This window comes from Vulpes vulpes, chromosome 4 (genome assembly GCF_048418805.1).
Source record: "Vulpes vulpes isolate BD-2025 chromosome 4, VulVul3, whole genome shotgun sequence".
Classification (NCBI taxonomy): Eukaryota; Metazoa; Chordata; class Mammalia; order Carnivora; family Canidae; genus Vulpes; species Vulpes vulpes.
The window spans coordinates 117434722-117460867 of NC_132783.1; the positions used below are offsets into that span (position 1 = coordinate 117434722).

Below are 26146 nucleotides of genomic sequence, written 5' to 3' on the forward strand. Positions count from 1 at the left end.
ACCACGTCTGCTCTTTTTCCCTCCCCTCAAAATACATATACTATCTCCCTTGATTCTTGAAATCTAAGATGCACTGAATCTACAAACCACAAAGTTTTTTGCTTTTTAAAGATTTTATTTATTCATGAGAGACACAGGCAGAGGGAGAAGGAGGATCCTCGCAGAGAACCTGATGGTGGGATTCTATCCCAGGATAGAATTTAATCATTTAATCTTTACAGCAACACTTTGTTCATTTAATCTTTACAGCAACTTTGTTGTTGTTGTTGTTTTTAAAGATTTTATTTGTTTATGAGACACAGAGAGAGAGAGAGGCAGAGACCCAGGCAGAGGGAGAAGCAGGCTCCATGCAAGGAACCGGTGCAAGACTCAATCCTAGGACTCCGGGATCACGACCTGAGCCAAAGACAGACTCTTAACCACTGAGCCACCCAGGTGCCCCTGCCTTTTTTTCTTTTCTTTTCTTTTCTTTTTTTTTTTTGAGAGAAAGAGAGCGAGAGGGAGAGCACAAGCTGAGGAGCAGGTGAGAAAGAAGCAGACTCCCCTCTGAGCAGGAAGCCTGATGCAGGGCTCGATCCCAGGACCCTGAGATCATAACCTGAGTTGAAGGCAGACTCTTAACTGACTGGGCCACCCCAGATGCCCCTAAACCACAAAGTTTTTAAATAAAAAAATTGTTAAAAAAAAACTTATTGATGTAAATTTTGAAACACACAAAACACATAAAGATTAATAAAACAAATATGGTAGGTAAGCCACAGATAGTAAGAAGTAAAACCTTGCCAACACAGTTAAATCTCCACCAGCCCCCCTTTCCAGGTCCTCGCAGAGGCCTCCACTGTCCTGAATTTGAACCACATGGTTTGGACATCAGCATAACAGAAGAGCAGAGTGTAAACACAGACTCCCTACTTCTGGTATGCATGATCCTGGGCCAGCACGGAGCCTCTCAAAGCCTCAGTGTATCTCCCTAATAAATAAATAAAGAGAAAATAAAACAGGCCTCAAAGTGTGGCTGTAGGGACGCCTGGGTGGCTCAGTGGTTGAGCGTCTGCCTTTGGCTTGGGCTGTGATCCTGGGGATCCGGGATCGAGTCCCACATCGGGCTCCCTGTATGGAGCCTGCTTCTTCCTCTGCCTGTGTCTCTGCCTCTTTCTCTCTGTGTCTATGAATAAATAAATAAAATCTTAAAAAAAAAATGAACAAAGTATGTAAAACGATTAGCACCGTGCCTGGCACAAAGGAAGGCTTAGTAAGTGGCAGCAAATATTAGTACGAGAACCTTAAAACCAGGACTCAGGTTCATAAAATGCTCAAGTTAGAAAGGAGCATGGGGGACACTGGGCCCATCATTCCCCCCCCCCACCTTCTGCATCCACTCATCAGTGGGGAAGAAGGGGAGACAAAGGCATTTTCTGTTTCAAAGTGATTTTCCTTCTAAGGGGTGAATATTTGCCTGTTCTCAAAATATCCAAAGTGCCTTATGAATCCAAAGGTCTGCCCAGAAACAAGTGATGCCGGTCCTGAGCAGCCAATGGAAGTATGCCGGCCTTTCTACCTGCCTGGGGAGCCCCCGCCTCCCCATCCTGTCCTGTTAGAGGCAGCTTTGCCCAAGGGGGGTATTTCCAGCTTTGGGGTTTTCACTTCCACTTTTACGAGGTGGGCGGAGTGGCCTCCTGTGGACAAATCAGATCCCTCCTCAGCTCCAACTTCAAGAGGTGAGCCAGGGGTTCAGGGTCCCAGACACACAGGTGGTGGCAGCAGCGGCGGCAGCAGCAGCAGCAGCAGCAGCAGGAAGCGTGGGGAAGACCAGAGGCCAGAACTATGGAAGACCAGCGCGACCTCATCTCCAACCATGAGCAGCTACCCATGCTGGGCCAGCGCCCTGGTGCCCCAGAGAGGTATGTGGGAGCCGCAGGAGAGAGCACGGAAAATCCTGGGCCACACAGATGTGCCCAGGTGCCGCAGGAGGACTAGACGGGGAGCCACAGGAGGGACGGATTCCGGCCCTGACTCCGGGTGACTGTGAGCAAGTCTTTGGCCTGCTTTGGCTTCTGTCCTCCCTCCTGTAAAATGAGGGGGCTTCTTTGAGGCCGGGGTTTTACATTTCTTTGCGTGATACACTGCTCTTCTCAAAATCACAAGAGAACCCTGGATTCTCTCCCTAGGGTCTCACACAATTTGGGGGACCTCACAGACCCCCTGATGCTGAACCACAAATCCTAGGTTAGAAACCTTGGACTAGGTTAGAAACCTTTGGAAAAGTGTTATGGATCCTAGATGGAGACACAGAGTTCCTCAAAGAGGATGGTGGAAGCAGCTCATCACAGCGGAGTTTCTCCCTAACCACCATGGCTGAGCGTCTGAGTTTGTGTCGGGGAAGGTAGTTGCAGGTGTCTGTCGAGTAGATGGACACGTCCGCCATTACAGGAGGGATTGAGAGATGCCGGGAGGGGTCAGGAAAGGGAAGCCGGACTCTGGCTAAGTTTTTAGAAGGGACTGAAGGTTGATGTGGGTCATGCCCGGTCCCTTGTGTCCCTCTCCCTTGCAGCAAGGGGCCAGCGCGGCCATCCAGAGGACCCTGGGACCCCTCTCCCAGCCCCAGGATTGTCTTATCCAGGTGTTTCCCTGAAAAAAAAAAAAAAAAAAGCAGGGTTAGAATGCAGCTACCCCATGGCCCCACTCTCCCCAATCTTCAAAAAAGTAATTTGCACATTGAGGGGGTTGGCTGGCTCCATCAGTAGAGCATGCGACTCTTAATCTCAGGGTTGGGGGTTTGAGTCCCATGTTGGGTGTGGAGATGACCTGAAAATCTTAAATTAAAAAAAAAAGTCATTTGCAAATTAGAGGGACTTACAGCCGTGACGTCAACTGTTGCCAGGCAGAAAGGGGGTTTGGGAGAAACACTCAGAGATGTCATGAAGAACTGCATTCTGGGGAACAAGTGGCCAGATATAGACCATTAGAGTATATCTGTGAAAATCCCAAGGAATCCCAGGGCTAGGAGGGCTGACTCTCCTGTGAGGGCTAGCTTCTGGTCCAGGTTCTGCTACTGCCACATGTGACTTGAACAAATCACTGCATCTCTCTGGGTCTCAGGAATAATAAAAACAATGATGACACTGGTCCTGTTAATAGTTCCCTTTCACGGACTACCTGTCACTGGTCCTCAGCCACACTTAGTAATTCCTATGGTTAGTTATGTGCTAAAAACCCAACCCTAATTTTCACAGTAACTCTATGAGTCAGATACTTATATTATCCCCATTTTTACACAAGAGAAAATTGAGGCTTTGTTAGTTAGCATCTTACCTAAGTTATCACAGCGAATGCTGGAGTCAGAATTTGAACCCAGGACTGGCCTGATTTCAAAGTGTGAGTTTACCCTACCATCTGGCCCCCTTCTGGAGGCAGGATTTTCAGAGAGGACAGGGAGAGCCACCCGGTGAGTTGCAGACCTAGTGTGATCTCAGGGTACAGAGAGGGTGCCCCCTCCTCAAATCCTTGCCTGGTTTTCCTGAGTTCAGTTACTGCTTCTGAAACTGGCCCTGGCCCCGTGTGCTCAGTCCATGCCAGCCTTGAGCCTGTTTCTCAGACCCCTTTGTGAACGCTTCTGCCTCACAACACTTGCATCATGATTCCTGCTAGTTCTGGTTGGCTCCTGACTTCAGCCAATTATTATTATTATTTATTCAAGAAGGAGGCAATGGAAAGGAGGAAATGAAGAGACAGGTGGCAAGAGTTGGCAGCCATCCAGAACCAGAAGGAAGGCCCGCATTCAAGAGGCAAAAAGAGGAAGGATACCAGACGCTAAAGTTAACAAATAACTCCCCTGAGAATAGTACTCAGTGCTGACTGTGTACCTAGGTATGGAGTGAAGAGCTTTACTCTCATGATCTTATTTTATATAACAACCCATTGGGTAGCTGTTCCTACCTCAAGTTACTCACTCAGAGGCGTTAAGTGACTTGCCCCTGGTCCCTGAACTAAAGGGGTAACAGAGCCAGGATTCCACTCTAGGTCCCATCTCCAGTGTGACTCTCCAGATTCTTAGACCTCATGAGAAACTGAGGTTCAGAGAAGGAATAGTGGAAAGTATACCCAGATTGAGTGTAGGGTTGCAGAAGGGGTGAGCATGTAGGTAATGAGCTGGAGGGCTTGAACCCAAGCAAGACCCAGGCTTGGGTGGACTTTCACAGAGGCCAGGCCACCCCTGTTCCTGCGGAAGGCCAAGAAGTGGTACTTGGGTTCCCCTCCTGCCTGGTCTCCTCCTTTTCTCCACGTGGCGTTTTTGCTTTCTTCTCACAGAACAATCTTTTGGTCTGGACCTTGGCCCAGCACACGCAGGGGACTGGCAAGCAGAGAGCCAATGAGAATGAGCTATGTGTGTGATGTCATGAGTTACTAGGCAGATGGATCTCCTAGGGTTTCCTGAACTGTCCTTGTTGGTTCCTGGAGTAAGGGGGTGCAGTGTCATCCTGAAGTGTCTAGCGGAGTTCTAGTAGCCCCAGCCCTAGGGTGAGGTGGCGGAGAAGAGGCCAGGAACTCTCAGGGTCCTGGGGCAGGATCCTTACATTCCCGGAGCTGGGACTCACGTGCCCCCAAAACTGTATCCTCGGCCAATTGCTCCAAGGACTGAGTGTTTGAGGTCTGGCCACCCCTCCCTGTGCAGCCAACTCGTTTAGGGAATATGAGACACTCTCCGGTCACACAGGCTCAGGCACTGTACCCCTGCTGAACCCCCCTGGGTGGACAGTACCATTTGAAATACTTCTGTGGTCGCAGTCAGATCTTGCTTCAAAGAAGAAAACACCAAATCCTAGAATTGCTGAGGTGAGAGGCCCCCACATGACAGGCCCAGAGAATGGCAGAGACTTGCTCAAAGACATGGAGAGTGAGGAGTGGAGGATGTGTCCCCAGAGGGTGTGGTACCTGACTCTGCTCCAGCTGACATCATCCACTGCCCCCTGCCTGCCCCTAAAATGTCAAGGCCACACTTCTCGTTTTCAGGTGGGCCACCCACTCTGCTGTCCAGTCCCACTTAGTTCCCTTTTCTCTAATTTCCCTGTAGTCGTAGGGTAGGTAGGGGGTACCTCCTTCCCCTGAGGGCAGTGCTTGTCCTCAGGAGACCCCCTGGCAGACCCCGTGGTACACAGGTGGGACAGAGACCCAGAATGGACAAGGGCTCTCTGTCCCTGGCTCTTCCCCACTCCTCCTAGGTCCGGGGGCAGCTGTGCTTAGGAGGCCTGCAGGAGCAGCAGTGGTTGGATTTATGGGGCTGGGGGAGTGTCTTCAGGCTGCATGGCCACTGCACTTGTTGTTTGTGCTTATGTGTGTGTTAGGGGGCACGGATGGAAATGGGGGGGCATTGCCCCACTCTCGGTCAGTCCTTGGGGCAGCCGCCTCTGCACTCTCCTCTGACCTCTTTTTCCCCAACAGCAAGTGCAGCCGAGGAGCTCTGTACACAGGCTTTTCTGTCCTGGTGGCTCTGCTCCTGGCTGGCCAGGCCACCACGGCCTACTTCCTGTACCAGCAGCAGGGCCGGCTGGACAAGCTGACGGTCACCTCCCAGAACCTGCAGCTGGAGAGCCTGCGCATGAAGCTTCCCAAGCGTGCGTGCCTCCCCTCCATCCTCCCCTCCCCCACTCATCATCCTTCACTTCTGAGACCCCATCCTGCCCCCAGCCGGACCCACTGTCTCCTCCCTCTCACCTAGAATTCCACACCCTCATCTGGTCCCTGATCTGAGTACTCCCCGCCAGCACTGGGCCACACTCATACTGTACCTCCTGTTCCCACAGCTCCCAAGCCTTTGAGCAAGCTGAGGGTGGCCACTCCCATGATGATGCAGGCGCTGCCCATTCAAAGCCTGCCCCAGGGGGTAAGGACAACCCCAGGGTGGTGGAACGGGGAGGTGTTATCTAGTCTGGGTGCAGGGCAGGTGCTGAGGGACAGGGGAGAACAGCCGTGCCAGGAAAGGCCCAGCTGAGGGGTGGGGGCACGGATGGCTGGAGGAGGACAGAGCCCGCCTGAGGAAGAGGAGGGCTCCCGGGCTGGAGAGAACATCCCATCCCTGGGATGTTTACAAAATGCTTCTGCAGAGCATCTCACAGCCCCCTCCCTTCCCAAAGTCCTTGATGTCCTATAGGGTCATGTTTGTCATAAACAATCTGCTGGGCAGGTAGGTAAAAAGCCCTGGGCAGTAAAGCTTATGCAGATTTGCCCAGTAAGGACCTTGCCACAGTAAGGTAAAGTGACTTGCTGGAGCTCTCGTCCTCCTCCTCACACTTGGAGGTGGCGGAGATGGGCCTGATCCTGTTGAGCACCTGGGACCCCAGCTGCTGGCTCTGCTCCAGGACCCCTCCTCTGAGGGTCAGTACTAGTAACCCCCTCTTCTTTCCTTCCACAGCCCACACAGAATGCCACCGAGTACGGCAACATGACACAGGACCACGTGATGCACCTGCTTCTGGTGAGTTGGATCTGGCTGGTGGTCCTGCCTGCCCAACCCGGGGTGCCCATGACAGTGCGCTCCACGGTCTGCACCATTCTGGGCTCACCAGATTAGTGAAAGAATGCCAGTGGGGCCCTTAAAATGTCATATGGAGTCTAGCCCTGCCATCTGCTTTGTTGAGTGTTTGGAGAATCTGAGGCCCACAGCCCGAAAGTGACTTGCTCAAGATGCCCATCTTTCCTGCCCAAATTTCTGCTGCGCATCTATTCTACGCCAGGCCCTGTGCCAGGCTGTGGGCTCACATTGGGAAGCAATCAGACTCTGCTTCCAACCCCATGGGAGTCCCAGGCTAACACAGACATGCGGAGAGCTTTGTGAGGAAAGAGGCCAGGACCCAACTGAGTGGGGGGAGGGGAGGGAGTGTTGAGGAGGGGAGACCTGAAAGGTGAGTGGGAGTTTGCAAGGAGTAGAAGACTGGGGCTTCATGGGTAGATCCGGGTCTGGAACCCGGGTCTCCAAACTTCCAGCCCTGGGATCATGTAGCAGAGCAGCTGGAGAGCCCTTGCTGCCTCCCCACTCTTTGGCTCCATTATGCAGAGGTCCAGGGGAACATGGGCTGCACATTTCACCTTGCCAGGGAGCTCTGTTTGAACCTTCCTTCCTGCCTTGCTACCCCACAGGAGGCGGACCCCCTGAAGGTGTACCCAAAGCTGAAGGGGAGCTTCCCCGAGAACCTGAAACACCTTAAGAACACCATGGAGACCCTGGATTGGAAGGTCAGCAGCTTTCCCTGCGCTGGCTCCCTCTCATTCCTGACACCTAGGATAGGGCTGGGGAAGGCGCCGTAGGAGGTGGTTCGGGAAGCCAGAGGAGGTGCACCAGCACCAACAAAGCCACAGACATGAAGAGCGCCTGGGGTTGAGGAACTGCCTTGATGCAAGCCCATGAGTCTCTAGGAGGGAACCAGGCTGTAGCTGGACTCTGGGGTGTTGGGTCCCCTCTTGGATCCTCCATCTCTGTCCCCAGGGGCAAAGCCAGGCAGGGTTGGAGGGGGCTCTGGAGTCTGACCCTGCCTCTTTCCCATCAGGTCTTTGAGAACTGGATGTATCAGTGGCTCCTGTTTGAAATGAGCAAGAACTCCCTGGAGAAGAAGAGCACTGAGGTTCCACTAAAAGGTATGGGGAGCAGGAGACCTGGGATGCCAGGGTTTCTGGAAGCTCCCTCAGGGCTCCCTTGGAGCTGCAGAGGTTAGGACCTAGAGCTTTCCCAGATCCAAGCACCGGGACTCCTCGTGTCTCTCAACTCTTATTCCTGTCTCTCCTGCCTGTTCCTTCTGGGCTTGGCTGCTCCTCCTCAGTTCTCCCTTTTGAGGAAGACCTCCCTTGTTGAGGATGGCACTGCATAAGTGGGACTGGAGCAAAATGACCTGAGATATCCCAGGTGTCGTCACGACGACCTTCTCCACTCAGCACTGCGTTGGTTCTAGTGAGGTGGCTGAGCGGGGCTCAGGACCCCACCACCCTCAGAGGGACCTCCCCGAGCTCACACAGCCAGCAAGTGCCAGACAAGAGGACGTGGGGTTTTTCTATCTTGTGGACAATGTATGTTAAGATTTTCAGCCCTAAAGTCTCAAGAGTGCCATGTCTTCATCCTGGCACTAATATGCCACGCAACTTTAGGCAGGTGTCTTCCCTCTGGGCTTCAGTTTTGGAAGGGGAAGATCAATGGCCCACCCTAGCACAGGCCTCTAATTTTCTAATCATAGATTCATAGAAGGCACCTTTGAGGCCATCTTGACTAACTCCCAGTTGATGTATGAATCCTCTACAAATCCTCAAAGCCCCATTTGTACTTGGATAACTCTAGTAACAAAAGCTCAGACTTACCAAGATGCCTATTGTTTTTCCCTGAAAATAAGAGTCACAGGTATAAATCCAAACTTCAATAGGCATTGAGGGCCACAAATCAGCGAGTTCTGGGATAAGTTAGCCACATGGCCAATCACTTCCTCTCTGATCTCAGACCTTGTTGGTCCCTGCCTTAGTTTCCCCATCTATGCAATGGGTAGAGTGAGTCCAGCCACTTGGGCAGAAGGCCGTAGGCCCACAGCAGTGGTATGTGGCTCTCTGGTTCTGCTGAGATTCTGGCCCAGGGCCCGCTCACTCACTGTGTCTTCACCATGCCTGTCGCTTCAGCACTGACCAAGTGCCAGGAGGAGGTCAGCCGCATCCCCGATGTCCACCCTGGCACGTTCAGGCCCCAGTGCGACGAGAACGGCAACTATAAGCCGCTCCAGTGCTATGGGAGCACCGGCTACTGCTGGTGCGTCTTCCCCAACGGCACCGAGGTCCCCCACACCAGGAGCCACGGGCACCATAACTGCAGTGGTAAGCAGTGCCTACTCGGCCAGGGAGTGTCAGAGGAGCAGAAGGACCAAGAAGGCACACGTGGGGCCGGACACTCGAGCTCCGGTCGGCGGGGGCAGCCACTCAGCTGCCGCTTTGTCCATCCACTTCATCACCTGCCTGTGCGCTCATCTGCTCATCCATCCTTCCTCTCCTTACATCCACTCATCTACCTATCATCTGTCCTTCCGTCCCATCCTTCATCGCGGACGCTCCCGCAGCCGTGCACCACCCACGGTGCACCCAGGAGCCCGCAGGCCCACCCATCTCACGTCATCACTCCCTCCCTTGGCCTTCCCCGACCACACCTGGTTGCTGCCATCCAACAAGAGTCCTGCCCTTTGGCACCTGCTCCCAGCATGAGGCTGGTGGCCAGGCTGGGAAGGATGACCCAGGCCCCTTGTCAATGGGTGTGGGAAGCTGGACTGCCAAGTGACAAATGCACTTGCTGCTCTCTTGCAGAGCCACTGGACATGGAAGACCTGTCATCTGGGCTGGGCATGGCCAAGTAGGACCTGGGCCAAGGTAAGGGCCCCTGCAGGGGTCATCTGGTCCCCAGCAGCTTAGCCCCCCAGGGGCCGAATCCCTCATGGATGGAGGGCTGGCACGGCCTGACTCCGGGCTGTTCTCCAACCTTCCCCAGACATCCATTTCACACCTGAGGACCACTACTAGGGACGGGAGGGGTGGAGAGTCCTCAACTGCTTTGAGGTCCCAGGATACCGGGAAGGGGCAGGGACAACAGGCGACCCCAACCCTAACCTGCTGCTTCTCTTCTCTTTAGCTATCATTTGAGAACAGCAGATGCGGATGCCAGCACGTAGCCCACGCTGCATGGCCACTGCTTCCTTGCTCCCTTCTATCCCCCGACCCTAGCCCTTCTTCTCCTTCCCTTACACACTGCTCCCCCAACTCACTATCTCCCACCCTGCAGCTCCTTCCACAACACCCTGGCACCTGGCTCTCCATCATCCTGGGACACAGGTCATGTCAGAACAGCACAGATTTAACGATGCAGGAACGTTCTGTTGCCCAAGCCCCCATCTGTCAGGAGTGTGTGGCCCAAGGAGGTGGCCCAAGAGCTAGGCGGACTCCCATTTCATCCTCCAACCTGGAGCCCCAAGACCCAGGCCCATGGACAAGATGGAAGGTGCAGGGAGAGAGGACAGTGTTCCCTGACACCCAACACGTTAGCTGTTCCTGACCCTTCGGCCTTGCCTTTCTAGCCTCTTCAGCTGGGGAGGAGCCACCCCTTCCCTCTCTCCAGCAACACTCACCCAGGAAGAACCAGCCTCTCCACAGCGATGCCTCACTTTCTGCCAACCCCCAGTTCCCTCTCTGCAGCCAAGCTTGTCATTGGCCCTCAGGGCTGAGAATAAAAGTAGTGAGTAGAACACTTCTGGCTCCGACTGTTACTGGGATCTGGCTCATTTATCCCAAGGAGATAACCGAGACCTTGAAACCAGTGGTCTGGGTGGGAGGTCACAGTGCAGGGAGCCCAACCCAAGATGCCCATGGGGCAGGCAGGGCAGCCCGGGTGGCTCAGGGGTTTAGCACCACCTTCAGCCCAGGGTGTGACCCTAGAGACCTGGGATCGAGTCCCATGTCGGGCTCTCTGCATGGAGCCTGCTTCTTCCTCTGCCTGTGTCTCTGCCTCTCTTTCTGTGTATTCTCATGAATAAATAAATAAAATCTTAAAAAAAAAAAAAAAAAAAGAAACCCACCCCCCTTTCCATTTCTTGCCTCTGGATATCCACCTGGCCCTCTCTAACAAACCGACCATGACGATACATGAGGTCCTCCAGAGCTGAGATGCCATTTCCTCCAGGAAGCCTTCCCCACACAGATTTGGCACCTGGGGCACTTTGCAGAGTCTCGCTCTCTGGCAACCTGTCTGTTCCACTCACCACAGCGTCCCAGAGCCCCGATGTGTAGTTGAGAACAAACCCTGAGCCACGGTTTGTTCACCTCCAAGGGCCAGCCAGACTCTCCCTTCCAAGAATAAGTGTAACACACTTGTCCCAGATGCGCTGGGAACTCACACCTTTCCTTCAAGCCTTTTATTTTCCGAGTTGTTACAAAAAACCACAAACAAAACGTGAAAAACAGAGAGGACAAAGCCTCAGCATCAGCCAGAGACCAGAGACCAGGGACATGGGAGGAGCTGCAGGCTGGGCCTTGCTGGGTCTGCAGGTCAAAGGATGGAAGGTCCCGAGGCCTCTGGGAGTGTCAGTTTGAAGGGGGAGGGTCAAGTCTCTTAAAAAAATATATATATACTGTACACATCTCTATGAAGCATTCTGTGTCAGGACAGAAGTCAGACGCGGAGTCAGTGAGTGCCAGTCATTGGAGCTGGAAGCTTCTCCTCCTCCTCGGACCAGCCTCTGCAGGGCTCACTAGCTCGGCCAGCGTGGACACTGTGGCTGGCTGGCCTCTTCTGGGGAGGGGGGAAGCTAAAGATTCAGTTCCAGCCCACGGTGGGCACAGGGCAGAGGCATGGGGCTGGTCACCACTTGGCTAAGAAATCCCTGGGTGAAGGAAACACAACCAGATGTAAGATTTCCTGACCCTTTTCTCCCAGGAGAAGAAAATCAAATCAAAATCTGGTGTCTCTGGTGCAGGGAGGACCATCAACAGCGGTGGGCATGTTAGCCTGGACCATGTCCCAGGAACCGGGCCGAGTGCTTCATGCTCCAGCCAGGCGGGCTCTGGGTCTCCCCCATTCCCAGGAGGCTGCTGGGGTCCAGTCAGCCCCTTCACCACCACCCAGAAAGCCCAGCTCCATCAGAATGGCTTACCCCAAGGAAACCACCTTCCTCCCCATGAGGAATGCCCTCCAGTTAGAGAGTCACAAGGAAGACAAAGTGGACAATGGTGGGGAGCCACTGAGCAGTACTTGACCTCGAGACTCTCCTCCTCTACAAAGAGGAACCAGCCGAGTGCCCGCACCCAGCGAGCACTGTGTAGGTCACTGCCATCGCCATTCTGGAGCCTTCGGACTCTGCAGCTCTGATTTCTGGCATCAGCTCACCAGCCCCACTGACCTTGAGGGATGGAACTACTTTCCTGAGCCCCTGCGCCTTCCCTGCCTGGCCCCAGGGACCCCGCCGGATGCTAGTTACCCTCCCACCTTCACTACAGATCTCCAGGCCAGGAAGCATACCTGTCGCCTTGTGCCCCTCAGACAGTTTGCTCTGCTGTCTTCTTCTGTGAGGAGAGAAGTACGAGAGGCTCTTGAACCTGAAGCATCTCTGCCCCCCCCCCCCCATGCTGCCCACCCCTTCCTCCCAGGAGCAGTTGCGATGGTTCTCTCCTGAGGACGCATGGCTCCCCCCAACAGATAGTGGGTATACAGGGACCTCCAAGGGCAGGGATGGGGCCCCACTTGCCCAGGAAGGAGCCCAGGACTCTGAAGCCAACAGATGCCCAGCTCTGAACACAGCTGAGGCCCTGCTGGCACAGTGAGAACTGCACCCATGTAAGGTGTGGAGGCTCCCCTATTCTGGCGATCAGCCGTTAGAACCCATAAAGCAGAGGGGAGTGGGGGTGCCTGGGTGGCTCAATAGGTATAAGCCTCTGCCTTGGGCTCAGGTCATGATCCTGGCTGGGGTCCTGGATTCGAGCCCCACGTTGGGTTCCTCACTCAGCAGGGAGTCTACTTCTAGCTCTTCCTCTGCCCTACCCCTGGCTTGTGCTCTCTCTTGCATGCTCTCTTCCCTTCTCAAGGAAAGAAAATCTTAAAAAAAAAAAAAAAAAAAAAAAAGGCAGAGGATTACGTTTCTGCAGGGAGGATACCCGGCCAGCTGGGATACATACAACCCAGGGACTGTTTCCTCTCACCTCTGCCGACCCGGCTGGCCTCCCTGCCCCTGCCCCTCCTGTCTTCACCCAGCCCAAGAACATCCTTCTACCTCACAGACAGACGGGGCCACTTGCATGGCTTCTACACACACAGACCATGTCCCTCCTCAGAGTGGCACCTGCCTTCCACCCAGCTTCTCCATTGTGTCACAATTCACGGGCCCCCCAAACCCTGGCACCTGAGAATGGAAAGGGGCAGGGACTGGGTCTGGCCCGCCCCATGGGTACCCTGACATGCACAGGATGGAGCTGATCACATCCACCCTGGGGACCGGGTGTGGGTCTTTCTTCTGGCTGAAGACCCCTCAGGAACTCACGCTACCTTTTTCTTCTTTTTCTTCTGGAACAGTGAGTCAGGGTCTTTGGTTGAGGCCTTTTTTGCCTTCTTCTTCTTTTCCTTTTTTTCCTTGTCTTTTTTTTCTAAGATAAGAAAATAACCCCCCTAAGTAAACACATGCTTGTGTGTGTGGGGTCAATGTCAAGGGACACAAGGCTGGTCTCAAGGGATCCTCAAACCACTCCTCCCAATGCCAGGTCCCGGGCTCTCCCCACACTCTGGGGATCCATCAAAATACAAGCCCACAGACCTCCGTGACTTCCTGCCTTGGCCTGAGAGCCCCAAGGGGAACCTGCCATCTAGGTGTCTGGGTCACAGCAGGAAGCTGAAGTGCACGTGCTCACTGGACACCCACTGTGAGGACCTGGGAGCAGGCCACGTCCCGCACCCTGTGGCAGCCCGCATCTCCCTGGCAGCTCAGCCCACCTGCTGGGGACTCTGGGATCCAGCTCTGGCTCTGCCACTATCATCCCACCCCCAGCAGTTCTCAGCCTGTCCCTTCCGTGCCTGCTGAACCTGCCCGCCCCCTCACCCCCCATCACATGCTGACCTCAGCAAGGGCCTGGAAATCTGCTCCGGCCTGCAGCCCGCCACTTACTCTTATCCGATTTCTTTTTCTCCTTCTTGATCTTTGGGTTGCCTTGGTCTCCACCTTCAACCTTCAGTTTCCCCGGCTCCCCTTCCGGCTTCTCCTTGGCCCCTAGAGGGCCAGGAGACTCTTTCTCCTTCTTCTCCTTGATGTCACTGCTTGCTCCATCTCTCTTGGCTTTCCCTTTGGGAGTCCTGAGGGCCTTTTCTGATGAGCCAGCAGCACCCTCCCCGCCTCCCCCGGCCACGAGCTGCTTCTTCTTCTTGCTCTTGGGGACTCTGGCTGCTGTCTGGTCCCCCGACAGCTTCCGCTTACGGCCCACCCGGCCCTTCCTGTTGCTCTCCTTGGCGGCATCGGCGGCCTTCTTCCTTTCCTGCTCCAGCAGCTCTGTCAAGACCTTCACCACCGAGGCCTGGACCTGGGCCTCATTCAGGGGCCAGGGCTCACTCAGGAGGCGTCGGCTGATGTCGCTCTGCAGGGCCAGCGTCGAGGCTTGGGGGCTCCCGGCCTCCTTCTTGGGCTTCCGGGGCTTCTGAGGCATGGCATCAGCCTCTCTCCTGCCTGTGGAGAGAGGACGTGGGGTCACGGACCAGGGAGTCGGGAAACAGGCTCACTGACTAAGAACCAAGGGGGTCTAGGGACCCAGTCAACCTCCTCTGACCATGGTACAGACGGGGAAAGGGCGGGCCAGTGGTCACTCTGCCCTATCCGGGTCTCCTGGCCCACACCTTTCCAGCAGTTTCTAACTGAGCTTTTTTCTTTAACTTAGCTCTTTTGTCTCCTTGCACTAAAAATTTAAGTCAGGTTGGACATGGAAAAGGACTCTAGAATATTAAAGGGGCATAAAATCTATCAACAAAATGAAAGGTCGGACAGGAGATGGTATTGTCCAGCCAGAAGTCCAGAGCTGGGAAGCAAGAGACTTCTAGGTTTGCCGACCACCATTTGCTGTGGGACCGCACTCCTCCCACAGCCTCAGTCTCCTTGTTTGTAAAATAAGGACTTAGATGAACGGTGAGGCCTCTAAGTCAGAGACTCATGACAGAAGCTGGTCAGGGGACAAGGCAGCCAAGGGGCGATGGGCATGGCGCAGACACACGTGGTGGCTGACTCAGCAGGATTGCTGCCTGCCAGAGTGACTTCTGGTGCAGCCTTTGTTTAGAATTTTCCACGCCTCTGCTCTCCTTTGATAATTGTGTGCTGACTACACGTGTGAAAAAAACCTTCCACAGCCCCCTCGAAAATGTCTCCCTGTCGCACCCGCCTCTCACAAAGAATGCTGGGGAGGAAAACGAGCTCTGCTGACCCAGCACCGGGAGCTGCAGCTAAAGTCAACGACGGTGGTGGTGGGGTGACATCGGCAGTGCCCCAATGCCGCCCCTAACTTCCCAGGTGACTCAGTAGGTCTCCACAGACACAAGAGTGCCTCCATGCTGGGCTCTGAAGGATGCCCAGCTGCTGCCCTGCTCCATGTCCCGGGGTCGGGGACTGTGCCTGCAGAGGGTGGGGCCCAGGTGGGATCTCCAGCCGCTCTGGCTCCAGGACTGTGGGGAGCTCGGGGAGGCACACATGGCAGGCTGAGTAGAGGGGGTCCCAGGACAGACGGAGGCCCAGTTCAGTCCTTTGGTGCTTCTTGGCCAAGGGCTGGGGGTGCTGATTGGAGAGGGAAGCTGAGCCTGTGTGCTACAACCTCCTTCCCTGCAGCCCACTTCTCTGTTTCCTGTCGACAAACACCCTAGAACACCAAAGCTGGGGGCTGCCCAGAGCTGTCCCAGGCATGCTGGTCGGAGATTCCTGTCCCTCAGCACTGGCAAAGTCAGGGCCGGCGGATGCCCCAGGCTGGGTGACCTCAGTACTCTGGTCTGCTCCCCAGACACCAGGTGACTGCTGTGTGTGCCATGCCTGGACACAGACTGGATGGATCTCCCCTGAACTGTGTGGTTAGGACACAGAGGCCCAGAGTGGCCAGGGTCCTGAGGCTTTATGACAAGCCAGGCCATCACCTGGAGTCTTTGCCATGTGCTAGAGACTTCTCCACAAATGGCTCCTGCCTTTTGTCCGAGTTCCTACAGCCCATACCAGCAGTCTGTCTGTTAGGAAAGAAAGTCAGCGGGGACATCTAGAGAGAGCCAAGGCCGCTTTAAGGTAGGGATCACCCTATCAGGTGCACCAGGGTCCCACAGAGCTGGATAACCCGACCTCCAGGCCATCCCAGGTTGTAAGAGCCAGACACCTGGGCAAGGGGCCCCGGGCCATGCTTGGAGAGGCCCTTGCGACAGACAGGACCATACTGGTGGGAGGGAAAGAAGGGGCCCAGTGCCTTGTCCCTCGTGTCCCACTGTGTCTTTCCTATGGCCCTTGACTCACTTGTTTTAGGGGATACAGTACCTGCTATGTGTTGGGGCTCCACTTCCTGCTTGCCATCTGGGGCATCTTTGCTGGTGGAAGTAGAGGAAGCCGACGGGTTGAGGTCTGGCCTAGGAGTGGCCTTTGAAGCCTGGGAGTTGGCCAGAGTTGGCCCAGGGGTCACATAACCTGAGAGGAGAGACTGAAGAAACCCAGTGTGAACGAGGTTGGAATCCTGCCCAGCCCCCCTTCCCCTCCAGTGCAGGGCCTGCCGTGAAGAAGCCATCCCCAGAGCCCCAGAGATGGGGCCAGGTGGTGAGCACTTGAGCCCTCTGTAGGTACCTCCTGCACCATTTAAATTAATATAGATTTTCGTTGGGCACAGTTAAGAAGACAATTTCTCACTACTAACGCGAACGGAAAATCACCAGCGCTTGCCTTGTACAGAGGATAACCTTAAAGAAATCCCATCTGTTACAAAATATCCTTTTTTCTGGAACGCCTCTAAAGTCAAGGCAAGTCTTTGCTACAGACTCCAGGAGTCCACGGCTCCTGGCTTTATGCTGACACGCGGCCCTGGGGGTGGCCTTGAACCCCCACCCCAAGACCCCGAGGTAGGTGCCAGTCCCCTCCCTCGCAGTTACCTGAGAGGGTGCCATGACCTCATCCTCGCTAGACTCTGCTGTGGTCTCCTCCACCAAGGTCTCTGTCGCAGAGGGGGCCGGACCTACTGGGAGAGCACAGGTCAGCTGTTGGGAGGCCCTGGGACGATGGCCTGAGCCTTCTGCTTTATCCCTCACCCTCCTGCCCAAGGCTGTACCTGCTCTCATGACTCCCTCCAAGGTCAATGGCTGTTCACAGCCCTCTAAGCAAGACACCTGAATGCTAAAACCTTTCCTCCTAATTCCTGAGGCCCTACTTAGGTGGCCCTGCTTTTCTGTGGGGTGGCGGGATGACCCTGGGAATGGGAGCCTGATACCAAAAAGTCAGCAGTGGCTACACTGCAGAGCTGGAAGGTATTTGGTATCATGTAGACCAACCTCCTCATGGAGGGGGAGGGAAACTGAGGCCCAGCACGGGATGATGAGGCAGACGCTGCAGAACAAGGAGATATACAGTGGAGGCCCAAGCTTAGGGGTCTGCCCGGCCACCACTCCCCTGCTCTGGGCCCACCCAGCCTTCTCCTGCTGGGACCCTCACCCTGCCTGTGGGCCTTCTGGGGCCCGTCAGCATCCTCCTCACTCCCTGAAGAGCTGCCGCTGCTGTCCTCACTGTCGTTGGAGGTCTCAGAGGCCTTGGCTTTGGGGTGTCCCGCAGGAGTGGCTGTGGCTCGCTCGACTGCAGGGACCTCGGCCTTTTTGAGCTTGTTGGTCACCTTGGCCTGCACAGGGGTGATCTGAGGACTCATTACAGGGAGTGTGCCCAGAGCATGGTCAACCTAGTTTGGTTTAAAAAAAAAAAAAAAAAAAAAAAGAGTAGAAGAATAAATGAAGGGCACTAACTAAGACTTGGTGCAACTGAGCACCCCAGTCACCTCAGGACCAAATGCCGCTTAGCTGCTTTGCACCCAGGCCTCACTTCGTAGCCTTCCCACAAATGCTCAAATGGGCAGCAGGGGTGGGGATGGGGAAGAGACACGTGTGCATGCTACACTCACAGGGCAGGTCAGTGCCGGGACTTGAGCCTTGCCTGGGCCCTCCCTTCTATGTTCTGTCATCTTTGATTGCTGTCCCCCTCCAGGGTAGGGCTTGGCCTCACCACCAACCCAGCTCCCCAGCTCACCCCACTTGAAGACGGGGTCCTGGCAGCAGGAGGCTGGGCCTCACTGGCTTTCTGAGCAAGGACCTTCAGGGCAGCCTGGGTCAGCGGGAGGTGAGCAGGGCTCCTCTTTGCCACCTGTGGACAGCCACAGGCAGCCCTGAGACTCTCAGGTTCTCAGGATGCCATCTGTGCCATGCCCTGGTCAGATCCTGGCTGGGGTAGGAGGGGCCTGTATGTATCTGCACAAGGAGCCATGGGGCTGAGAGTGGGGGACGGAGGGACAGTCACAGGGATACTGCCACATGTGGGCAGAAAATGGGGCCAGGCTTCAGGTTCTAAGTGATCATGATGTTCTCAGAGGATCCAAAGACAGCTTCTAGCCTAGTGGAGGGAAGCAGCTTGGGTCCCACCCAAGGCCCCTCAACTCAATCTGAGCTTGCACTGGGGAAAAGTCTCTAGCCTGGTGGCTGCAACAACTTCCTCAAAGGTCCCCCTGATGCTGCCTGGCTTCCCACATCTGCCACCAGTCAGGGAGCCAGAATGGGAAGAGCGGGGCAGGGCTCCCTGCAAACCCCCCAGGCCCTCCCAGCACTTCCCCAGAGGCTCCCAACACCTGTGCTCCCCTGCCTGGAGGACTCCCTGGCTTGGAGGACTTCTCTAGCCTTGATGTCACCTCCATGGGGAGGCCATTCCTGCCCATCCTTCCTAAAACAGCTTACTCCATCATTCTCTAGTTTATACTCAGTTTCCTTCAAAGCACCCACCCAAAATACTCAGGTATTTTTTTTGGCTTCCTTGTTTCATGGCCCACAAGGGAAGGGACTCCCTGTCTTCTTTCTGCATCGTCAGTGCCTGGCGCGGGCAGATGCTCAGCACCATCTGCTGGCTGAATGGCCGAATGGATGCAGGCTGCTGGGTGCAGTGACCACAGCACAGCTACCCATGGCACCTGTGCTCCCAGGCAGCTTCTCCTGGGCTGCACCTCATGATGAGCCCCTCTGGGACAGAGGTGCCCCATTCCATCCTGCCCTCTTTGGTGGTGGTGGGGAACGGGACACAATGGGACAGGAAAACTAACCCACGTGGCCCAGGAGCTGTGTACCAGGAGTGAGGAGACCTGGGTTCTGGCCCTGTTGACCCTAGACAGGCCTCAACAGTCTTGTTGAGGAGCAGCACTCAGCTCCGCCATTCACACGGTGAGCCTCTAACCCTATCCCGTTCAGGCTGCAGACTTAGGCAAAGGCCTAGCAGAAAAGCATTGAAAACAGTGAAAGCCAGGGAGTCATGTTATCCACACTGAGAAAGGGCAAGGTTTGTTCGCGGCATTTCCGAACCAGGAGAGAAAAAGACCAAAAGCACAACCACACTGGAACGGCTGCCAAGGGACACGTGGAGCTGCCCTGGTTCTGCCTGGGTGCCATGCTCCCAGACTGCTCTTCCTCACACCTCAGAGGAACCCGGGAGCCGCTTCAGGCCTGCAACCAAGCCAGGGAAGGGCTGGCCACAAGGGGAGGCTACTTTTGGGAGGTGGCGCGGAGGGGGCAGGGAGGTACCTTGCCCCCAGGTGGCCTGCACAGCCCTCCCCTGCCTGCTAGGTACCTGAGTGATGGGTGCCTCCTGCTTCTTGCCTTCTGACACCCGACCGGACGCCTCACCGCTGCTGGCCCCAACAGTGCTGGCTCTGACAGCCGGCCTTGGGTGGGCCGTGAGTGGGGTCACGTTGGTTCTACCGGCTGAAATGGAGTGGGATGGGGTACAAGTCAGGGCACCCAAGTAGCAATCCCCACTTTCCAGCCCTTATGGGGACGTGGCCCAATGCTCACGGTATTTGCAGCAAAAGCCTGCCTCCCCCCACCTCCCTGAGCCTCACAGGCAGGAGCTGTCACTATCTCTGTGTCACCAGCTCAGAGATCACAGGACTGCTATGGCAGTGACCCCAGAATTTCTCCTGGCCCCTCCCCACACTTCAGGCCTAGACAATGTTGCCTCTCAGCTGGCCAGGCCAGCACTTTGAGCAATGATGGGGAGCACTGCTACCAAACGGGACCTTCTGTGCTCTCAGAAGTCTTCCTAAGAATATCACAATCATTTGCAAAGACTCAGTGACGGGTGTTCAATGTAGTGCTGTAGGTGATAACCCCCCAAACCATGAAGCCCTTAACTTCCTCCAGCAAAGCACTGCCGGCATAAACCACACTAAGCTCACCCCGAGGACTGCTCTGTAGCCAGCAAGAGTCACGCAGTAAATATGTAGCGTCACAGTACATCAAGGAAAAACCAGGGGCATATGTGCCCAGTAGGACCTCGACAAAAACACAGATATAGCTCCAGTTTTTGTAAAGTTGACAGTTCTAAAATGTCAGTCATTATTCCAGAGAGTGGATTATACTGACATTTTCTCTTGTGTTATTCTGTATTAAATGAGCCTACCAAAATCAGGTATTATCCTCACAGCATCAGGACAACATTAGCCATTTTCCTGATGGCACTGGGAGTATCACAGATGCTCAGAGATCAAAGAAATCCCAGATGTAGCTCTGTCTCCCACTGACAGATGGAATCCTTGCCTACAACGTCTGGTTAGACTACCCTGACTCACTTTACATGCCACCAGGACTGGGAGGCTCACCACCACCTCAGAGCACCCTTCCTCGTTTAGGCAGGCGGTTAGTTGTTACAAAGCTCTTCTTTAGATTACGTAGAAACCTACTATCTGCAGCTCCTAGCCACTGGTGTGGTTCCACCCCTTGGAGCTGGCAGAGAAAGTCCTGGCAAATATTCCTCTGGAAACAGAGGTCAGAGGTAATTCCTCATCGGCATGAACCAATGTAGGCTGCAGAGACCTGGCCCCAAGCCCCTCCTGGCCAACAACGTGCCGGGTAACTCAGCCAGCAGCCTCAATGGGGCTTGAGCGTGCACATGTGTGTGTGCTGGCGAGCCCTCCCAGGGGAGCCTGGCAGTTGTGGCACAAGAGTCAGCCCAGCCTAGTGGGCCTGTGCTCACCAGGAACGGAGCACTGCGTAGCGGGGATCACATCCTCATCCTCACTCTCGGAGGAGGAGCTCCTGGCTGTGCTCTCCGAGGCCTGGGCCTTCCTCGGGGTGTCTGCAGCTGGAGCTTGTGTGGCGGTAGCAGCTGGGCCAGCTGGACTACGATTAGGGTCGACAAAAATCAGAGGGGGTTTAATCACCTTGAAAAACAAAAACAAAACATACCCCCCCAGTGATTAAAGGCTTGGCCAGGCAAAGGGGAAGCTGGGGAGGGGCTTTATAAGGCAAGGGGTCCAGGGGACCCAGGGCAGGCAGAGGTCACTCGGGCTGCCCATGGCACCCTGTGCACCCCTAGTCCAGGCACCTGCTAAGACCCACACAATAGCTCACAGTGGTCCCTTGAGGTCAGCAGTACTAGCTCCCCTGGATGGGTTGGGGGAGGAAATTAGACACCCAGAAGAGCTGCCCAGGGTCGCACAGTTTCACTGAAGTGAAGCCAGGGCCAGAAGAACCAGTGCAGCCTTCTTGCCTCTGGCTGACTTCAGGGACAGACGCTGGCCAAGCAGGGTGCTCTAAGCAGCACAGCCCTCAGCTGCCCAACCATTACACACGATTCAGCTGGGGACTGTGTGTAACTGAGCTGCTCCTGCCCAAGAGATGCTGATGTGGCCTCCTGAGCTGTGGCCTAAGGTGCAACCACTCAGCTATACTGACCCAGTGTCTTCAGCAAAACAAAGTGCACAGGAGAAAAACCAAGGTGAAGACTTAAGGAACCCAATGGCCCCGTGTGAACTCTTATTTAAACACACCAGATGTAAAGACCATCATTCACGAGACAATCTGGGAAATGGGGACACTGTGCAGGCCAGTTTCTTAGGGGGTGATGCTGTGCGGTGGCTGTCCTTTAAAAGAAAAGTACCCCAGGGTTGCTGGGGAAGGAAGGGAGGGCTTGCTCAAAGTAAGCCTGGTCACGAGTGCAGACCCGCTGAGGCTGGGGAAGCACGTGGGGGTTCTTCATGCTGTTCTATCTTTGGGCAGGCTTTACATCTTCCAGTGAGGCACGAAAAGAGAGAGAAAGCGGCCGCTCCCTGGGATCCTGCGGACCAGGTCGGGGTCACAGCTCAGGTGGATAGATGCCTACTGCACGCAAGGGCACCTCGCACACACGGAGCCAGGGAGCTGGATGAGGCTGCATCTCCTGTCCTCAAAGGTCAGACTTTGTTGGAGATCCCCCCCTTCACTGGCCTGGCGGGGGGGGGGGGGGGGGGTGGCGGATACACAGGGCAGTGGCAGGAAGCTGCCCTAGGCCAACGTCTGGGACCCGGTCTCGCCCATCACACCAGCCTGCCCACCTCCGGGGCCCAGGGGGCAGTGGGAGAGCTAGCATGAAAAGTAAAGCAGAGAGGCGCCCGCCTGAGGGGGGAAGCTCTGCTGGGCTGCGGCCCTTCCCACCCTTGCCAAACGGCCTCCCCCGCGGCTGCTCTGATCTGCCGCTTCCAGAGCTTGCCTTCCCACATGATGAAAGAGAGAAGGATGGAAAGTGGGAGAAGGCTTACAGTTGAGGGAGGGGGGGATCTATATATATGTGAGAAAGACAGAAGAACAGATTGTCGGGGACGAGGAGAGGCACCGAACCCACCGCGGCAAACAATAACGTCTGGGATGTTAAAAGCAGCTCAGCAGCAAAAGCCTCCTCCCCCCGTTCCACCTGCCCACACGGCCTCCGGGCTGGGGGTGGCGCGGGAGGCCTGGCGTCCGGGGGCAGGGACACGACAGGGGTACAGGGGCAGGGCATCGTGCAAAAGTGGGCCATGCGACCCAGGGAGACGGGGAAACCCGCCTCTGATCCCACCTCTGCGGGCCAGCCCCTGGGCTTCCTCAGCCCCAGTTTCCCACCTGTTGAGGGGCCGTTAGTAATCTCAACCCGGGCTCGCTCACCAGAGGGGCTCTGCTGTGCTTTTTTGAAAACTGCAAAGCACAGCACATGCAGGGGTGACCAAGGCTTACAGGGAGCTGCTGCAGCCTGAACGCTTGGCCGGACCTCCCGGCAGGCACCAGACAGCCAGGGCCCACAGGGGGTGCAGGGGCTCCCCTCCTGAACCACCAACCCCGGGGGGAGCGGGGAGCTTGTCACAGCTCGGCTCACCAACTCTGCCCTCATTCCAGTCTGGGGCTGGCTGGGAGTGAGGAGCTGACCAGCCCAGGTGGCTAACTCTGGGGGCAAGGGACAGAGCCAAGGAGGCATCCGAGAGCCCCTCACAGAACTGCCTCGGGGCTGCTTAAAAGGTCCTGGGCCAGCCCCACCCTAAGGGGCCAGGAAACCCCACTGCCCAGGGGTGGGCCTGGAGCCTTGTGGTTCACCGGCCCCCAAGGAATGTCACTCCACGGGTTGAGAAGGCTGAGGCTCAAGAGAGGGCAAGTGGCCACACCCAGGGTGACCAGCAAACTGTGCCAGAGCTGGGCTGGAAGTCAGCTTTCCAGGCACCAGACAGGAGCTCCTACCAGAAACCACCATGCTAGGGCTTCAACTTAACACACTAATATGGTACCTACCCCAGCACAGACCCTGTTCTGGGGTTCATAATGCCAGCACAACAGGGCTGAGCCACAGAACACCACCCCCTGAAGTATCTCTCAGAGAAAGAGGCTGGGGCCCATCCTTTGTAGCTGGGGAGACTGAGGCACAGTGAGGGAGCCTGGGAATGGAGCCACAATCACCTCCACCTCCCAGCCCGAGACTCTGCCTACTACCCTGGCATCCATCCGTTTTCTCCACTGATAGGCTAATAATAACAGAGTGAAACTTGTCAATAGAGAAGTACCTGACAAATGCATAATAGTGATAATAATCATAATTACTGAGCTGGGGATTAAGGAGCTAAACATCCCCCAGCAGTGAGGAGGGGCTGCAGTTTCCTTAGGCTGCGCCGTCTTCCCTGAATCCTCCTAGGGAAAGGCACAGAACGCCAACTTTTCTCCTGCTTCTTTTTTAATAGGGACTCCAGAATCTTCAGGACTAACGTACCAATTAAACGGTTCAGCTTAAGCATGATGTTCATTTTAATTGTGTTAGTCCGCCCCCGCAAAGCAGGGCGAGGCAGCCCCCTCCCTCCCAGCTGTCCCGATCCTGCTCAGAGGAGGCGGCGGCCTCCTAAGGGCGCCCGGCCAGCCAGAGGGCAGGGCCCAGTTGGCCTTCCTCTTTCCTAGGAGAGGGGACAGTGCAGATAGCAGGCACAGCACAGACGGCCTGCGTTCAAATGTCAGATCTGCCCGCTTACTCCTGGACAGGTGATGCTGGGCAATTAGTTCACTCAACTTCTCTGAGCCTCCTCCTTAAGATGGGGATAAAAGAAGGACCTACCCTCAGAGAGATGTTGTGGGTACTTAATAGAATAAGGAGGTACGGGGTTTGGCACAGTGCTTGGCACACAGTGGCTGACAGCGTTAGATGGAGCTGTTCATTAGGATTTTTATAACCTGTGCTCCCAACAGGAGGATGGCGTGAGCACCCCACCCCTGGCAAGCACCTGACCTCCCTGGTGGGCAGGTCAGCACGTGGTGTGGAATCTGAGGGAGATGGTTACGGAGACACCACCGGTGTGGTACTTATGGGACTGGCAGTACATCCAGGCACCTGGGGCTACAGGACAAAGGGCACTGCCATCTGCTGGACAGGTGGGGCTCACCCAGAGGCCTGACTTAGCAAGCTGGGGAGACAAGGTGGCCTTGGTCCCAACCTCAGGGGAGGACGGCGGGTGGAGCAGAGCATGTGAATATGCGCCACGGGCACTGGGGCGAGGGCCCGGTCGTGCCCACTGGCTTCTGCCAAGCTCTGCAAAGAAGCCTCCCAGCCCCAGACAGGAAGGGGAGGCACAAGGAGCCAGGGGCCAGCATTTACCTGGCTTGTTCTGAGTCATGACAATTTGGGGAATTGACTTAAACTCCCTGGGCTTTGATTTTTGATGCATCAAATGGGCCACAGCACGTGCCCTCTTGCAGTGACAGGTGCTCCTCTTCAGGCAGCACACCGTGCCCGGATGCGGGAGGGAGGACAGTTACCCTGCCTGCTTACAATGCAAATATCCAGGCCTCAGAATGGTTGGGGTGTGCCCAGGGTCACAGAACTGGTGGCTGGGAGAGCCAGCACTGAGCCGACATGGTTTGGCTCTGAAGCCTGGATGTTCAATGATGCTCTGCTGCCTACCTCCTGGGGTTACTGCGAGGATGAATGAACCAACCAGGAAACCGTAAAGTGCTGTTTAAATGGCAAAGATCTGCCCTCGCCCTCCACCTCCCTAGCCCCCTCCCCAGGCCCTGCTGCCCTACTCTGAGCTGCAGTGTCCCAAAGAGAAGGAAGGGCATACCTGGGTGGCTGGCAGCTCTTCGTCGCTGCTCTCGGAGGACCCCTCTGCGTTCTTCTCCGGAGGTGCTGGGGCCTGGGTCTTGCTTTTCGCAGTTTTGGAGCTCCCCTCTTTCTGAGGGGACAAGCACATGGGTAGGGGAGAGGAGCCATTAGCTGAGGGGGAACACACCTGAGGGACCAGGGCGGGGAAACTGTGGCCAGTGAGCAAGGACCCTCACGTATACCGGCTGTCCACGGAAAGCAGCACAGCCCCTTACTACACGCACAGGAGGACAGTCGCAGGCATGTGCCACGGCCACTGGAAACACAGGCTTCCATTCTGCTAATGCTCCCTCCAGAGTTGGCTCTGAACTTGAAAGGGACGTAGGAGTCAGCCACCAGCCACCACTCAAACCTGAGGGCTGGAGTGCTGTTGGTCAGGCCTCTGAATGAGAGGAGACAGCAGCCTGGGACTAGGTTGCAGAGGGCAGGCAGTGGTGCCAGCACGCTCACATCGGCTGTGGCACCCCCAGGTAAAAGCTAGACCCAGCTGGAAGTGTCCCAAGGCTGCCACCCCTCCTACCAGGCCAGGAATAAATGAGGGGGGCTGGCTGGGCAAGAGCTGAATCAGGGAGCCAGAAGAGGAGAGTATGGAGAGATAGGCACTGGTGGTGACCAGCTCAGGGGAGCCTGGGGCGGGGGCAGAGTCCAGACACTACAGCGGCTGAGCCATGCAGGCTGCCCGAGTCTAATTTCTCAAGAGCTGCTAGATCTTGATTTATGTCATTTCCTACTTTTTAAATGGGTCAGCTACAACGCACACCGCAGCACCTTGCAACAGCCGTGCCCGTGCCCCCATGCCCCCACGTCTTCCTCGTTAACAGAACCCTGACTCTGATAAGCACCACCCCCCCACCAGGCTCTGGGGGAGGTGGCCCTTTCTCCCAGCCAATCACAGAACCACAAGCCCCTATCAGTGAGCGGCTTTTTTTTTTTTGTGGGGGGTAGGGGGGAAGCACATGCCTTAGATCTGGATGAGGAGGGGAAGGGGGAAGGGAGGT

The 26146-nt window shown here is 55.7% G+C and overlaps 2 protein-coding genes across 18 annotated transcripts in view; one reads left to right on the top strand and one right to left on the bottom strand.

Moving 5' to 3' along the window:
• The first annotated feature begins 1556 nt into the window (after positions 1–1556).
• CD74 (CD74 molecule) lies at positions 1557–10255 on the top strand. 6 transcript variants are annotated; one of them, XM_026008593.2, is made up of 9 exons: positions 1557–1901; positions 5440–5612; positions 5802–5881; positions 6410–6472; positions 7135–7230; positions 7542–7629; positions 8650–8841; positions 9322–9384; positions 9644–10255. In XM_026008593.2, the coding sequence occupies exons 1-8, from the start codon at positions 1825–1827 to the stop codon at positions 9369–9371; spliced, it is 819 nt and encodes a 272-aa protein (XP_025864378.1). In that variant the 5' UTR covers positions 1557–1824; the 3' UTR covers positions 9372–9384; positions 9644–10255. The 6 variants fall into 6 exon arrangements, with proteins under 6 accessions (XP_025864378.1, XP_025864404.1, XP_025864421.1 ...); XM_026008602.2 differs by having other exon boundaries at positions 1604–1901; positions 9794–10255; XM_026008610.2 differs by having other exon boundaries at positions 1604–1901; positions 10086–10255.
• Positions 10256–10904: 649 nt separating this feature from the next.
• Positions 10905–26146, bottom strand: part of TCOF1 (treacle ribosome biogenesis factor 1) — a 37817-nt gene continuing 22575 nt past the window's right edge. For 2 of the 12 annotated variants that reach the window (XM_026008659.2, XM_072756885.1), the window contains exons 18-28: positions 25108–25218; positions 20757–20943; positions 19353–19486; positions 17775–17888; positions 17193–17430; positions 16637–16719; positions 16035–16194; positions 13656–14207; positions 13043–13140; positions 12023–12066; positions 10905–11387 (exon numbers count right to left, since the gene is read on the bottom strand). In XM_026008659.2, coding sequence (XP_025864444.2) covers positions 12040–12066; positions 13043–13140; positions 13656–14207; positions 16035–16194; positions 16637–16719; positions 17193–17430; positions 17775–17888; positions 19353–19486; positions 20757–20943; positions 25108–25218 — 1704 coding nt within the window. In that variant the 3' untranslated portion in view covers positions 10905–11387; positions 12023–12039. Of the gene's footprint in view, positions 11388–12022; positions 12067–13042; positions 13141–13655; positions 14208–16034; positions 16195–16636; positions 16723–17192; positions 17431–17774; positions 17889–19352; positions 19487–20756; positions 20944–25107; positions 25219–26146 lie in introns of all 12 variants that reach the window. The other 10 variants (XM_026008651.2, XM_026008667.2, XM_072756886.1 and 7 more) reach the window with 5 other exon arrangements.